The 17,329-nt window shown below is 44.0% G+C and overlaps 1 protein-coding gene across 2 annotated transcripts in view; it reads left to right on the forward strand.

The window, feature by feature from the left end:
- kdm1a (lysine (K)-specific demethylase 1a) overlaps nt 1-15,166 on the forward strand; it is a 38,805-nt gene extending 23,639 nt beyond the window's left edge. For both annotated transcript variants that reach the window (XM_062522283.1, XM_062522284.1), the window contains 11 exons: nt 347-489; nt 1,917-2,007; nt 2,242-2,376; nt 5,949-6,022; nt 6,226-6,337; nt 6,542-6,674; nt 7,145-7,332; nt 9,991-10,105; nt 10,216-10,343; nt 13,163-13,309; nt 14,130-15,166. In XM_062522283.1, the coding sequence (XP_062378267.1) occupies nt 347-489; nt 1,917-2,007; nt 2,242-2,376; nt 5,949-6,022; nt 6,226-6,337; nt 6,542-6,674; nt 7,145-7,332; nt 9,991-10,105; nt 10,216-10,343; nt 13,163-13,309; nt 14,130-14,315 (1,452 nt within the window). In that variant the 3' untranslated portion in view covers nt 14,316-15,166. The remainder of the gene's footprint in view (nt 1-346; nt 490-1,916; nt 2,008-2,241; nt 2,377-5,948; nt 6,023-6,225; nt 6,338-6,541; nt 6,675-7,144; nt 7,333-9,990; nt 10,106-10,215; nt 10,344-13,162; nt 13,310-14,129) is intronic.
- The last annotated feature ends 2,163 nt before the right edge of the window (nt 15,167-17,329 follow it).

Below are 17,329 nucleotides of genomic sequence, written 5' to 3' on the forward strand. Positions count from 1 at the left end.
GCAGTCTAGGAAGAAACCTGGTTAGGGGTACAGAGGCTTCTGGAAGTGCTGCTGCTGTTTGAATTTGGTATGTGTCAATTAAAATTGCCAGAAGATTACCAATTAGTGTAACAACTGCAGTGAAAACCTTGGTTGTTAATGAAGCCCAAATATGACCTCTGAAGGTTTTGCCTGACTTTGAATGTTTGGTATGTGAGATGACAACTCTGTAGGATTTTGAGAAGGACTTCAACCTGGAAGTGGGAAAGCCTGATGGAAAGTTCTAGTGTGTAGACCAATAATTAGCATTGCATTCAGCTCTACACATATATGTTTTCTCTTTCTTTACCTTTGTATTTGGCCCCAGGTGCCCAAGGAGAAGGATGAGATGGTTGAGCAGGAGTTCAACCGGCTGCTGGAGGCCACCTCCTACCTCAGCCATCAGCTGGACTTCAACTTCCTCAACAACAAGCCCGTGTCCCTGGGCCAGGCCCTGGAGGTGGTCATCCAGTGAGTGGGACGCCCATGTTTTTATGCCTTCATTGTATGTAAATGGTTTGGGTAATTGTCTTTTGACATGTGAGTCTTTCTTTATACTAGACTTTTTTAGTGATGACCAGATGTAATTCTTTGAAATAGATAGACCTAATACACACTTACTGTGATTGTGAGGGACTATGGCTTTTAACCCTCTAACCGCCCGGGTTTTTTTGGATTTTTGCATAAAAAATTCAAAAGGCCATGGCTTGAAAGTGGTCAGAGATAAAGTCCTACTGTAAATGTGAAAATCATTGAGTATGAACTAAAGTTTATAAAGGGAGTACATTTACTCATCTAATTTGCATATTATGACGTCACAGGATGGCAATAGCGTCAAATTATGCACATTTCAGTAAATACTGATTGTTGAACACATTTGAGCAGTTTTACTTTGATTTTTGTAATTTCTCCGACATAACAAACAAACAGGACCACAGCCACATGTAAACCAACAATAGTAAACTATTAGTATTACCACAATCCCTATGTTACTATATATATAATAATAAAGTAGCCTGGTCAAATCAGTTCCTATCGCGGATGACTTTGTAGTTCTTCAGAGCCCTATTTTTACTAGACCTGCTGTCTGTACCATGTCAATTACAGACACTATCATCATGATTATCACTGGCACCAAGCACACCATGCTTATTTGAACCCTTTGGTCAACATTGCTGCAGGTAAACATTGACGTACACACGCAAAGACCCACCTCCATTCACAGACGCATCTTGACTGTCACTTGACTGTCACTGCCAATGAACGACCGATCATAATCTCCAAAAGGCAGATATTCTCCTTCAGAATCAGAGTAGGTGAATGGCAGACTCAAGACTTCATAACACACGACTTTGTTTTTTAACATTTGCCGTTTTTCTGCTTCAATTTGTGCATAGCGATCGCGCATTTCACTTCCGCATTATAAACAGGAAATGCGTCTTTTTTTTTTGTTTCTCGCGAGTAATGCAGGCACTTCCTGAACTTTTTTACTCGAATTTGGGCTTGAATCGAAGCTCTGGATGTCTGCCAACTAGTGGTGGAGAGTTCAAAGGCGATTTGTCACCCTACTCGGATCTACCGTCTGTTTTAATCAGTGATGTTGCTTGTCGCCGTACGGCGCCTTGGGCGGTTAGAGGGTTAAACATGTAGATTTGTCCATTAAAGGCATTTGAACATTGTTGCCTATATACCAGTGCCATGGTTTAGTTCTAAGAAACTCCAGATCTACAGCTCATTCTACTGTATTCTATTTTGCACACTCTCCTCTGTTCTACTCATGTCTCTTCCTTATGCCTCAATGTAATTCTCCAGTCATCTCTCCTGACTTTGTCCCGAAACCTCATTATTCTTTTTACTCTGCTAGCTCTGGTTTAATGTTGCTGTGTGCCTGTGTGCAGGTTACAGGAGAAGCATGTGAAGGATGAACAGATCGAACACTGGAAGAAAATCGTGAAAACTCAAGAAGAACTCAAGGAACTGCTCAACAAGGTACCTGAACTCTTTTTACACCGCCTTCACTTTCTTTTGTTTTACTATGGTGCCTTAATTCACAACATTTCACAACTAGGGGTAGTATTTGTAAGGGTCCAAATGAACAGAGACTTTAGGGATTGTCTATGGAATGTTGATGACCTATATTTGTGCTCTTTTTCTTCTTCCCCATCTCTCCATTTCCCCTCCATTCCTCTCTCCCTCCTCTACCTCTCTGTCCATCTGTGTCAGATGTTTGCCACTAAGGAGCGGGTGAAGGAGCTCCACCAGCAGTATAAGGAGGCCAGTGAGGTGAAGCCCCCCAGAGACATCACAGCAGAGTTCTTGGTCAAGAGCAAACACCGTGATCTCACCGCCCTCTGCAAGGTACACAAAGACACAAGCTGCCACAGCCCAATTAGCCCTTATTGCTAAGTCAAGGTGGCTTAGTCTATTTTGTAATCCTCTATGTGTGAAGGATAACTGCCGACGAGGTGACCGGTTCGATGGAAATAATGGCTAGGTGGAGGTCTAGAACTCCGGCGACGTGCAAAGCACATATCACATATCCGCCACATATCAACTTTCTACTTGCAGGACAAAACTGCCGTTATTAGTTCTAAATGGATGGCTGCTATGGCCAAAGGCCAGTCGTTAGTTCTAAATGGCTGGTTGCTACGGCCAAAAGCCAGTCGTTAGTTCTGTCTCTCCCGTTGTCAAGCGGGCATATCCCAGGATATGAGAGAAACTTTCTTAGACATAGACCCATGATTATCTTGCCCCCATGCACAGTGAGGAGGCAAAGAAATCCACAAGAATCACTTTTGAGGAGTACCATCCTGTGGTCACCCAGTCTCCCTGGAGAGATTTTTAAGAGAGGAATGGTCTCAAATCCCTTGATTTGTATTGTCCAACTTTCTGGGATGTCATAAGAGAATATTAGGAGCTGTTGTTGACAACGGAGGGCTGGGTTGCCAATAATTGTGGCACTTGTTTTTTTGTTAGAAATATGTATTTCTTTAGACGACATTTGTGTTTCTCAAATGAATTTGCATCACTGTTGGATTTATCTTCACTGTTTCTGTTGTGAGATTACAATAAATCACCAGTAGATTATTTTTTAATGCCTTTTTTTGTCAACTTTACCAGGGGTTCCAATAATTCCAGGGGGCACTGTATAATGGAGCATTTGTATTCAATTCAATTCAGTCCCAAGTATGCTCAGTACTTTTACAAGTATGTTATTCAGGCGGTGTGGCAGTTTAGCAAAGGCTGTGTTTAGACTGCAGACGAATCTGATTCAAATCTGATTCCTTCTCGTATCCGATTTTTAGGTTTAAGTGTTCAAATCGGATATGGCTCTGTTCAGACTGGGTCACATTAGTAACAGATCTGACAGATTGCTGTAGCAACGAAAACAGGAGGAAATACTTGCTAATTCGATGTGATAAACATGGAGCCATATAACTATATGAGTGTTCATTGAATACATGAATGCGTGTGCGCGTTTGCGTGACAAACTGAAACTACTCGGTGGCAAGCTCCGCTTCAAACTGCTGGAAGGCTATTTAATTATTTAACGACAATTATAGAACAACGTGGATTCTTGCAACTTCCATAGAAACAGAGCAGACTGTCTAATGCACTATTTAGCATTGAGTATTGTTTAGCCTAGTCTAATTTTAATATAACATGGTCAAAAGACATAGCCGTAACGTTGTTCCACAACTCGAAATAGGTGCATGTAAAGCACGTAAAGTCACGTCATGGACAGTCAAAACCGATCTGAGTGTTGTGAGCTGTTCAGACTGAGACGCATCTGTCCATATCCGATACAAATGTGATATAACTACCTCCTGGATGTGGTTTGGATCCGTTTTGCAAAAATCGGATTTCATGTGACCGGTCACTGTTCAGACTTCAAAAGTGACATCCGATTCCAATCTGAATGGGCTAAAAATCGGATTTTGGCTGGCAGTCTGAACGCAGCCAAATACACTCACTGCATCCAGAAGTCTTTAAATGCAGCCTAGCCAGCCATGAAGAAGTCTTTGGTCTAAATTGATCAGAAGTACTGAATTCGGCCTGGCCAGCAATGAAGGAGACCCTTTGTCCTACATGATCAGGCAGCTTGCTGAATTACTAGGCCTGCATCTAAATGTGTAGTGCCACTCCAGTGTGCTTTAGGGGCATTTTATCCATTCCTAAGTTTCAAGTCACACACACACATTTCCGCACCTATTTTTTCTGCACTTCTGTCAGAGTTATTTACGTTTTGAGTGTTTTATTTTTCACAGCTCTGCCTCCAAGCAGCACCATAATTATTAATGGGGCACTGAGCCATGTTAACGTGCTACGCTACTATTTATACCTGCACTCTGCATGGACCATATCCCGCAAACTAACTTCTCTCTTGTCTTCAGGAATGTGCACATCAGGGCCCGTACTCACAAAGATTTTTATCTTCGCACTAAGAGTACTCCTAAATTGCACTAAAAGATATTAGCTTGGAGTTTTCTCCTAAAAGTTATTCACAAAGCCTTTCAGAGCTACTTTCAGTGAGGAGAAATGACAACTCCTAAACTAATAGTGAGTCTTCGTTGCTATGGTTGACGTCATTACTCATGCACGAGCTTGATTAAAGTGACCACCTTGATTGGCTGATGATTATAATGCGGGAATGATGGCAAAAACCTCCCCTACGATGACTAGTTGAGTGACAGGTGTTCGGTCTTAGCTGGTGAGAATGCGTGCGCTATGTCGGGCTGTGAAGGATGGAAGATGATGAATAAATAGGCATAGCCTAAATGAATAAAGAGTAAAGCAAATAGCCTATAGGCATAATGAAACACTACGGACTGGAGCAGTATCTTTGCCATATGTTTTAGATTAATCTGTATGAAAACACGTAGCCTACATTTGCAAAGAGGATAAACGATTGAATTTAATTAGGCACAGTGAGACGTTACATTTAGTTTACATGCAATGGTGGTTTTGGTTGTCTGCCATTATTGCATTTGCATCCTTAGTTGCAATGCACAATTATTCCCTTGCATCGCGACGTGAAATGCCACTAAAAGCAGGTTGTGAATAGGTTTTAGTGAGTTAGAAGTCCTCTCGAGTTCTTTTTAGCTGTCCTAGACTTAGGAGCTCCTTTTAGGCTTAAAATGCTTTGTGAATAACTTAGTGAAAACAATTAAGAGTCCTAAAGTTAGGAGTGACACGCCCATTATTTGTAAGAGTTTCTCCTAAATTTGTCAGTTAGGAGCTACTTTTAGCATTAAAATTCTTTGTGAATACGGGCCCAGAACAGGAAAAGGGAATTGGTATAAAAACTGAGGACTAGTGCAAGAAATAAAAGGGGGAAGGACACATTTGGCAACATGCCGTCTCCCACACAGTCCCTCCAGCTGCTTTTGAGATCCATTAAAAGCACTTATGTTGTTAGGCAGATAATTGGATGTGATTAAATAAATGCATTCTTTGTCACAAATTCCCCTCTTCAGCCTTATTTTACAATGGTGATTATGGAGGAATCCTTGTCTGTCTGTGCATGGCTTTGGGGAGTAGTAGAGCAGTCAGTCAGAGTCTGCCTCTTTGTATTTCTGGTCCACTGTTGAAACAGTTGTCATCAGTGTTACTGTTGCAGATCATTTTAGACACATAGCATTCTGTAGTTCATTTCAATAAGGGTGTAATGATTTGAACACCTCTCTCTCCCACTGACCCCGAACTCCGATCTCTTGGACCATCACACACACACACACACACACACACACACACACACACACACACACTCACATTCTCTGAAGAGTGATGGGATATTACATTGCTGAAATCTGTGTGGATTGGGTGTGCAGGAGAGCTCAGGGCAGCGCTCTTCTGAATGAGTAGTTGTGACTGCTCATTCAGCTCCCTGTGCTCTGACTGCGCTCTGACTCCACGTTGGTCTCCCCCAGGAGTATGATGAGCTGACGGAGATGCAGGCGAAGCTGGAGGAAAGACTTCAGGAGCTGGAGGCCAATCCCCCAAGGTGTGAAACAAACACACACACACACACACACACACACACACACACACACACACACACACACACACACAACAACGTCTAAGAATGCTCTTTAGCTGTTCTAAAATCACTGGAACCTACGGCCTTTTGGGGTTCATATCTTAAATCTAGGTCTAGGACATCACATTACAAGTGTTCATGTATTTGTCTTTGATTTGTTCCTGCAGTGACGTGTACCTGTCATCCCGTGACCGGCAGATCCTTGACTGGCACTTTGCCAACCTGGAGTTTGCCAACGCCACCCCGCTCTCCACCCTATCCCTCAAACACTGGGACCAGGTTATTTACCATTTAATTCACCATTTAATGCACATCAACACACAGCCTGTGTTCTTTGATGCGCCCTTGTCAAACTTTTGTCCTCAATGTTACTGTTGCTAATTACTTTTTGTCACGCATCAAGGATGTTTATTTGGATAAAGGGTGGAAAAGTCATATATGTGTGTGTGTCTCTGTCTCTCCCCCACTCTCTCTCGCTTTCAGGATGATGACTTTGAGTTTACAGGGAGTCACCTGACGGTGCGTAACGGTTACTCATGTGTCCCCGTGGCTCTGGCTGAAGGGCTGGACATCAAACTCAACACTGCCGTGCGACAAGTCCGCTACACTGCCTCTGGTGAGTTCAGGTCCCATATTACTCTTTGTAGTGTGTGTGTGTGTGTGTGTGTGTGTGTGTATGTATGTATGTACAAGAGACAGGGCATACAATGGAAGGGTCTGCATACGTTTAATACGAATAATCAATAAAAAAAATGTATTTGGTCGCCAGCACTGCTATTTTGAAGGTGGATTATCAATAGCATAAGCAATGTGCTTAGCATCAGGTCTCTAGCAACACGATGCAAATACGGTCCTTCATTAGACTGTACATTTGGTGGTGTCCCTTTTATTTCTTTACATCGTGCAGGCTACACTCTCAAATGCATTGCATCAACAGAAAAGAGAACACGCAAACACAAGGTCCACTCTTAATTGCAATTGCAAGAACTTATCTGTGACAGTAGCGTAACTTCAAAGCTATGCTACGCTACCATGACAGGGTCTACTGACTAATCTAAATTCCCTTGCTCCTTATATTGGGTGTAGGTTGTGAGGTGATAGCAGTGAACACGCGCTCCACCACTCAGACATTCATCTACAAGTGTGACGCGGTGCTGTGCACACTCCCACTGGGCGTGCTCAAGCAACAACCGCCTGCTGTGCAGTTTGTGCCCCCACTGCCCGAGTGGAAGACTGCCGCTATCCAGAGGATGGGCTTCGGAAACCTCAACAAGGTACATAATACGACACATTGCCTATTTGCAGAGCATTCGTCAGGGCCTGTTATTTGGCTTTATCATTCTCTCTTCTTCCTTACCATTGAAAGTCCCCTCTGCCTGTCCACTCTTCAGGATAAACTGTTCACTCACTTCTTTGTGCATGGCTTCACGGCTTTAGGTAACTTGCCAAATAAATTTAGTTTGTTTCAATCTGTCAATGATGTGTCTTCATATGAATGATGATGGCTTACGTTGGATAGAAGGTAAGGTAACGGTCAGATGCAATATTTAATTAGGTTATTGGTTGACACGGTTGTGTTTTCATTTTGATACAGGTTGGCGTCAGATGCACTCATAGACTGTAGTCTAATCTGCCTCAACGCACAAATCTCATAAGTTTAATTTAAAAATCAAACTGGAGGAAGCATAGACGAACATTTAGCCTGAGGAAAGAATGTATGTGAGATGTGCACATAGGTAGTCCCTCTGCCTTAATGCACGGATATCGTAAGTTTAATTTCAAAAGCCTTGCAATTTCCTTTCCAAACCAAATCAAAACTGCTTCCATCTTCTATTCAGCTAGCTCATTGTTGAACAACATGCTATGCTACTCCTAGATAGTAGCGCTGCCACCACTGTTGAACTGAACATTTACTCTTCTTCAGCACCTAGACATCACACCTTCTTCTGAACACACGCCCGAGCGTAGAAACCAGCGTATATCTGAGCGCAGAAACCATCATATGACAAGGCTCGTGTGATCAATCTTTCGTATCACTCCAATTCTAGCGTAAGAATAAACGTGTGTTGATAAATGTGGCGGCTGGAAACAAGCGTAATTTAAATATCACGCCTCTATATATGCTCGTTTTAATGGCCTCGCCCCTAGGATTTACGACATGAAAGTGCATTATACGTCCAAAAGAGCTATTAGTGATCTCGAGCCACAGTGACGTCCAGCTGAACCTTGTTATTTTGACAGCTAGAAGCTGTCATCAAGGAAGGTGGGAAACTAGAGCGATCTAAGCGCAAAAGACTTTATTTTCGCAGAGAGAACGCATCATACTATAAATACATACATTACAAAACCATATGACACTGAAATATGCCCTTTGAAAATAATTTTAAATATATAATTAATAAATGTTGCGTTTGCCAAAGAGAAAGTATAATCATCTCCTATGGCTATTTTAAGCCATCAAATGTGTCAATATACTGTAATATGCTACATTACAGCAAGTAGGCTGCACATGTACAGGAGTACGGGAGTTCAGACTAGACGTGAGATTTGAGCGTATAGCACTGATCACGTTCACATTGATAAATGCCATACTTTGCGTGGAAACAAGCGATATATTGAGTATTTTTGGTATATCGCCTAGCTCTGTCATCACCCTTCATAGGTCTACTAAAAGACTACCCACCAGTGTGTTATTTATTATTGAATTATTTAAAGCACCAAAATGTTCTAAATATAACTATAAATGAACCAATGTAACCTCAATTTGTTCCATACACAAAATTGTCTTGAACCCATCCTAGAGGGTTCAAGCAAGGTCTCCATACCATAATCTCAGAAGATCCTGTGGGAAACACTGTACTTATGTTCTAAACACACACATATACAAGGTATACACTACTGTGTTGCTGTGAGATGCACGCTTAAGCTGGTGATCTCAGGATGTGTCATGCTGTGATGAAGTAGTTTCCTTCCATTCTTGGCAGCCAATTTAATGCAGAACTGAGATAGCCGTGAAAGTTAACAACCCCATGAATGCAAACAAACAGCAAATAGACTAGTCGAAACTCGTACTGTGTCAACGTCACCAACACACACACACCCAGCCGCACACTCCGACAGCCCCTCCCAGTCATTCTATGCCTCTGATTGGTTGTTGGTCAAGTACGTAGCTTTCTGACGTGGGTTAAAGGAGCACAAATCTGTTGGCTGAATGAGTAGAAGTTACAGCATTTGGGACAAGGTCACCTGTGAACAAAACCTGCAAGCCCTGTCCACTGTCCATCAGCTGTACTGATGTAATAGCGCACGCTCATGTATGGTCTGTAATTTTGGCAGGGTAAGATTTGACACACACACACACACACACACACACACACCACACACACACACACACACACACACACACACACACACACACACACACACACACACACACACACACACACACACACACACACACACACACACACACACACACACACACATACACACCCTGTTGATGCTCTGGAGTGCATCACCCTCTGTGGTTCCTCATTGCTCTAATTCGGATGCAGCAGAAAAATGCTGCAGTATTATGCAACCCTGCAACCCTCCTTGGCTTTGACCACCAGATGGCGCCCAGCATCAGACATGAGCCTGGCTTTGTCGTCACTAGCAGTATTGAAACCAGCTGGACTAGGTCTGCCATGACTGTTAAGATGCTAAGTAGACTAAGTGGATCGATAAAGCTTATAGTAAAATATTTCACATCACCTCAGGGTGAGCTTTGTTTGTTTTCCGTATGTGATAAACTCTTGTTCAAATTCAAATAATTAACACAAACAATGTTGTTCTTATGAGTCAGTCCTCAAATTAAATATTTGTAAATGGATGTGTGCAGTGTCCTGGTTAAGTAAAGTGAAGGTGGGTGGATGTGTCTTCCATTCCTGTAGGTGGTGCTGTGCTTTGACCGTGTGTTCTGGGACCCCAGTGTGAACCTGTTTGGCCATGTGGGAAGCACCACGGCCAGCCGAGGCGAGCTCTTTCTCTTCTGGAACCTCTACAAGGGTGAGCTTCACCTCTGGAGACTGACACATTGTTGGACTTCATTGTGGGGGGTTTGTCTGCCCCTCTGTGCAGTCACCACAACTCTGTCCTCTATTTTTGTCCCTTCCCAGCTCCCATCCTGTTGGCGTTGATGGCGGGAGAAGCAGCGGGCATCATGGAGAACATCAGTGACGATGTGATCGTTGGCCGCTGCCTCGCCATCCTCAAAGGCATCTTTGGCAGCAGTGCTGTCCCACAGGTGAGTCAACATGAGGTTTAGAAGAACTAGTGCAGTGCTCGTTCAAACATGCTATAGCTGTAGAAAACCTGTAGCTAAATTACATGCCTGCAGGTAGGCCTGCTTTAAAAGATAAGGTGATAAGATGATTCACTAAAACACTCTAGAGCCCCTTTCACATTGAGAAACGATACATTAGCGTTTAAGAAATAGCGGGTTCAGGGGATTTCGCAATGTGAAAAGTAGACGTGTTTTGGTCCCGGGGTTGTTTGAAGCCGGTTTCAGAGGCGAGTTATGGGAGGCGTTGCCTAGCAGCACGTCACACGCAATTTGGGAGTGAACAATGACGTTAAGCATGCCTTGGACCTCGGAGATAAACTGATAAACACAACTGTCATGCTAGTGCTACGTGGTTTAGTTTCCAAATGATGGCGGGCCACTTGTTACAATAATACCTTCATACCTACAGACCATGTGAAGTAAACTGGACACAAGACACACAAGACACGTCAGTAAGACACACACGCTCTCTCCTCCTTCCCTTCCTCCCTCACACATTGCCTACTGTAGGATGTCCTCCACACAACTGCATACTCGGCCATCACTACATTAGGCCTATGCGTAGGCTACAGAGCATATAAGAATAGGCTAAGGAACACGCAATGTCACGGCAATGCAGGCTCTCTCTCTCTCCCTTCTTTGAAACTCCTGAAAACTTCTACCCTCTCAATACGAACCTCCAATCTTGGCATAGGTCTGCCGTCAGATTTAAGTCGTTGTTGAAGAGGTAGTTTACTAAAATAGTTTTGTACTAAAAAATCCTAATCTCTACTGTCTACAATGGCACTTGCTGACGTGATCTGATCTCAACAAAACTCAAAATTGCACCTAATTAAACAACCACTTCAACCCCCTACTGTGTTTCACCACATTCACTACACAGCATTTATGGTGGCAATGTTTTACGCATTGCAAAATACTTAAAGACAGTGCAGCAAAATGAACAAAACCATATAAAATATTTTATTTAATCAAATCTGCTTCTATCCTCTCGGTCGCTGGTCCTTCGCTGTGCTTTGTGAGAGGGGGAGTGGCCAGTGGCTAGAGCGGAAAAAAGCAATGTGTGCTTCTTTTAGCAATATACTGTTTTAAAGGAATACGCCACCCAAAAATGAAATTAAGCTAGTCTCGGTCACCCCCAGAGTTAGAACAGTGAAAAAAACCCGGTTAAAATCCGTCCGGGCATTCTCCTGCTTTGGGAGCAGCGATTTTAGCTTTAGCTTAGCACAGTTGCTGTAGATGAAGGGTGTCAGTGAGCACGTCCTCCAAAAAAGTGACCGAGACGTCTACATTTTTTTCTAAATATATCTTGGGAGCCGTGTGTTCAAAACGAGTACAAATCATAATGCAAAATCGAACGAGACTATTACCTGGGCAGATCTTTACTTGGAACTATATTCAGCCTCATCGCCGACGAAGCACCGCTAGCTAGGCGCAAAGTTCTCACGTAGCAGTCTTGTAAACTCCCAACTTCTAGATTCGACTGGAACTTCACGGGATGGGATTCAAGTGGTGCTACGTGAGAACTTTGCGCCTAGCTAGCGGTGCTTCGTCGGCGATGAGGCTGAATATAGTTCCAAGTAAAGATCTGCCCAGGTAATAGTCTCGTTCGATTTTGCATTATGATTTGTACTCGTTTTGAACACACGGCTCCCAAGATATATTTAGAAAAAAATGTAGACGTCTCGGTCACTTTTTTGGAGGACGTGCTCACTGACACCCTTCATCTACAGCAACTGTGCTAAGCTAAAGCTAAAATCGCTGCTCCCAAAGCAGGAGAATGCCCGGACGGATTTTAACCGGGTTTTTTTCACTGTTCTAACTCTGGGGGTGACCAAGACTAGCTTAATTTCATTTTTGGGTGGCGTATTCCTTTAACAATATCTTTTGCATTTCTATCCAAACAATGTCAAACTTGGCACTGCACTTACTCGTGCCTGTAGCAAGACACCTGTCAAGTTTGAAATCATTTGGACAAACGGGTCAAGAGAGATGTGAATAACAGACAAACACACGTTCCTGTAATTTATGGATAGATGGATGTACAGAATCATTATATGTAAGGAGTTTGTAAATGTTTGATGTTTTGATGACTTCAGGCACAGAATTTGCTCTGTGCTTTAGTTGGGCCAACAGGAGTGCACTCTTCCAGAAGTTACTGAGAATTGTAAAGGCTTATATGCTTTTATTGTATGGCTGTAACTCGCCATACCCATGTAGAGCCACAAAGGTGATGCCTTACGGTCGGTATCAAAGCTCTCCTACGTTGTGCATCTTTAATATCTCAGTAAGTAATTGATGAGGCTCTTTGTATGCGTGGTGTAGAATGCTCAGCCCATGATGACCTGCTAAACATAAATAGACTTAAAGAGGAACTATGCAGGATTGGCGATCTCATCTCTGGTTTCGGTTTCATTGTTCGTTTTCGCTCGTTTTATGCTTAAATTTTCTCTGCAGAGCTTTCCCGACAGCTTTAGCGTGTATATTTATACACGTATAGGCTATATTTAAATATATAAATTGCAAGCGTGGTTCTTCGTCTCAGACTTCCAGATGTAAACAAAGAGCGATCGTCTCCTGCAGAAAGTTGCATAGGGTCTCTTTAAATGGTGTTTAGTCTTTTTTGCCTAAGTGAAAACACAGCATGCTTTATTTGAGAAGACATTGTACAGGTCAATTGTCTTATTGTTATTGTGCTATGTATTGTTATTCTGTACTTTTTGTGTGTGTGTGTGTGTCTCCTTGAAATAAGTCTTTGTTGTGCCCTGTTGTCCCTGCAGCCTAAAGAGACGGTGGTGACACGCTGGCGTGCTGACCCCTGGGCCCGCGGCTCCTACTCATATGTGGCGGCCGGTTCCTCTGGCAACGATTATGACCTCATGGCCCAACCAATAACGCCTGGGCCCGCAATCCCAGGAGCATCACAGGTACGACATGCAGTGAGACCTCAGCCAACACTCGGCTGCCACAAGGAGGTTGGAGATATCAAGTACAAACACTATTATTCCAGTCAAGGACAGTTTTGGGCTGTGCATAGGCCTATCATGAACTAGATATGTCCACTCCAGTGGGATGCGGTGACTGCAGACGTTCTCACCATTGGAGATTGGCTGATGGTTGGCGTTGGGGTTTTTTTTTCCTCTCTCAATTTGATTACATGAGAACATTTTTTTTTACTATACTGCAAACGCAACTGTCTCTGTCTGAGTCTGCAACCAATGATCCCACGACAACCCATTATTGGGCTTGGCTCCTCATCACACCAGCTTATTAAAGCCCCCCCCCCCCCCCCAAATTTGCCGCTCTAGACCACACAAACATGCAGAGGAGTCACCACCCTGACGTGTTTTTAATTTCAGGGGTGGGGTGGGGGGGGAGTCCTAATGAACAGGGCTCGGCTTATTTATATGTGTTGTGCTGAAGAGTGGGGACCCTGCTGGCGTACAGTTTATTTGTTCATTAGTGCTGACTGTAAATCAGTGGTGAATAGCCTGATTAGCCTGGAAGCTGTCACCTAGTCCAACTCTAGGCTATTTAAGATGTTTTTTGTTTTTACAGGATGGGTACATGCATTCATTGGGGATTGGTACTAGTGTATTGTGCATTATTCTCATCCTCCTGCTTTATAGAGATCTTCTACATTTTATAACTTTAACTTAGAAAAATGGCATTGGTGTGTGTCTGTGTTCGTCGGCCTGTGTGGAAAGTTCCTGTATGTTCTAGAACATTTTCTCTCTCTCTCCCTAGCCTGTTCCACGCCTCTTCTTTGCGGGCGAGCACACCATCAGGAACTACCCGGCCACGGTGCACGGTGCCCTGCTGAGCGGCCTGCGGGAGGCCGGGCGCATCGCCGACCAGTTCCTGGGCGCCATGTACACCATGCCACGACAGGCCACACCCACAGCCAACCCACAGCCTGCCTCTAGCATCTAAACCACTCCATGTCTGAATGTCATCAAAGGATTACTAGTCAAATGTATGTGTGTATGTGTGCCCACCTGCTGTACAGTGTGTACAGTGTGTACAGTGTGTGTGTTTGTGTGTGTGTGTGTTTATAAACACTTGCCTTCTATGATCCCCAATAACTGATGGCTGGTCTGCCAGCTGAAGAGGTCAAGAGGAACTCAAAGGCAGTCTGCTGACCTTTTTTCACTATTCTTCAGAGGCCCTGGTGTCTGTCTGTCTGTCTGTCTGTCTGTCTGTCTGTCTGTCTGTCTGTAGGAAGGAGAGGTGACTTGACCTCTCTCAAAACTGAGCCGTCTACCGTGCCCATCACAGCATTAACACACACACACACACACACACACACACACACACACACACACATACATACACATACACACATACACACACACAAACAATCATTTCCCACAGCAAACAGAAGAGGGACTGAACTCTCTGCTCTCCAAACTGGAAGCTGCACTTGCTTCATGGACATTTTCTTTATTTTTGTACTGAGATTATGTTTAGTTGCTCCACAGTGATCAATAGTGTATGTTCCAAAAGTATGTCTCTTCTGAAATGAAACCTTCTACAAAATGCTTATGTTGCAGAGCTAGATGTAGTGTCAAGATGAAATAACTAGGTAGTCTGTGCAGATAGTTTTACTTTGTGAAAATATATTGAAGTCTAAAGCATAGATTTGTGTTGCCTGCTCTATTTGCAAGCTGCTTGTTTTTGTTGTTGTTGTTTTTTTATTATAGTGATTGTCATTGTGAACCTTTTTTTATATTATGGAAAGAATTTGTTAATTAAAAGATGTAATAAAGAAGCTGCCTGTGTGAGTTTCTCCGTGAGGTGTTGGTCAATAAGACAGAGCTCAGGAGGTTATGGCATAGCAGACATGATTGCCTTAGATGATTTTATTTTCATTGCATTCATGCATGTTGCAGATTCCTTTTCTCCAAACATTACAGAGGCCATAAACAGCCCAAATAAACACACTTGGAGAACATTCCTTCAACATGACTAACGGAGATTTTATCAGGTGTCTAGCTACTTGTGAAGCAAAGAAGTCACACCAATTAACAGATTAGACTGACATGGAAAAAGTCCCCAATGAAAAACAGTGATATGGGGTGCCTCTCATTGGTGTTTTATATATCCTCACTTCCTTCCTCGGTCCTCGTTCTCACTGATCTAGATAAAGAATGATGGGGCGGCAACAATGGGATCGTCTATCCAGTGCTAGTTCTAGATCAGTGGGAACGAGTCTGGAGGATCGAGGAGGGATGTTGAGAGGTGTCCTGTGTGAGGTGGGGTGCTGCTCTCTAAAGGACTGTGAGAGGGGAGGGAGTGAAGTGCAGACTCGCTTCCTCTTCCAGGTCCCTGGGGGCCTGTTGTGTCTGATGCACGGAGATGCCCTTACAAAGGCCTCTGGGCCCTCTCGTGTTTGACCTCCCTGTGACCCTACTGGCCAGCTCCCCAGGCCCTGCGGCCACCCCTGGCAGCTGCAAAGCACAGTGGGAGTTGGATTGACCGCTGGTGAAATTAGACCCGGCAGCTCGGTTTGCGAATGCAGTCCATCACCCCCATGTGCACTCTCCCCTCGCTCGGTCATCTGTTTGCACATTTATTTTTTTATTTATTCCATCTGACTGGAACATGGGAGCCCGACCTCACTGAGTGTGGAATTAACCAAAGGAGACAGTTGTTTGGAAAGGAGAGAGAACAGAAAGAAAAAAGGACGATGGAGGGCTGAGAATGAAACAGAAGGAGAAGACGGTGAAGGAGTGAATAATCTGTCCCCTTTTGTTGCTCTTTTCAGTACAGATTGTGTAATAGGCGGCATGTGTTGTGTCGTACACACCCACACGCACACACCCAGTGCTCCTGCAGCACGTCAATACACACGCTCTGACACGCCTGGGCCCATCTGCTGAAGGGTGTCTCACTCTCTCTACACAGCGTACATCCACTGCCACAGGGCATACACACACACACCTCAAGTTCATACACCACCACTGGGCACACACACACACACACACACACACACACACACACACACACACACAGTCACGCACTGCCAGACACCAACTCATACACTCCTGGGCAGACACACATCCATTCACTCACACTCTCTATTCATCTAGAAACTAAGCCTAAAGAATAAATTCATCATTGCTGATCTCGGGGTCTTTTTATGTCAAGTGCTTCAGGGAGTCAAGAAGCTTTGTCTTGCATCCCTAATAATGAATGATGTTCTGGACCACAGAAGGTGGCGCAGAGGAGAAGGTTCACTCGGTCACACGGTCACACACACACACACACACACACACACACACTGCATCACCTCTGGTGGTGTGGTGGGCCTTTTTATTGTAGCCTGCAGCCAACAATACCTCTTTTTACAAGGGTAAATATGTCATCAGGTGGCTGTTTTCAACTTTCAGTGGAAGCTGACAAGCAACAGGCATAGATTCAAATGTTTCCATGCTGTGTAAGTCATTCACATGCTTGACTGGGTGCATGGGAAGCCAATCAGGTTAAGCAGGACCGTACCAATCTCACAGCTAAATCTCTGCCCTGGACAGGAAGCAAGCACAGCCTACCGTACACACACACACACACACTTTGTATTCCCAACTCCCAAATGACTTAATCCCAGACCTGACACACGTATATCTCTACCAAACCTGGGCCTGGTCGAGTCGGGTATTATCTTGACCTTTGTTGTTTCTTGCCTGACATAAGAGGGCGCTGGAGGATGTTTTTAGTCCTGCTTACATTTGTTCCCTCAATAGCAGTAATTGCCTCATTTGTTTGACCATTTGCTTATCATGCTGTGGTGTTTCGAGTGGTGGTGGAGTGGATTTCTAAGGTCGATTGATGCTGGGGAGTGCATTTCGGCGCTATGTGCTGAGAGAGGAGTGAAGCCAGACTGGCTTGGCCCAACGCCACCCCAGACTCTCCTCCAGGCTGCCATTTTGGATCTGCTGTGGTCGCGC

This window comes from Sardina pilchardus, chromosome 20 (genome assembly GCF_963854185.1).
Source record: "Sardina pilchardus chromosome 20, fSarPil1.1, whole genome shotgun sequence".
Classification (NCBI taxonomy): Eukaryota; Metazoa; Chordata; class Actinopteri; order Clupeiformes; family Clupeidae; genus Sardina; species Sardina pilchardus.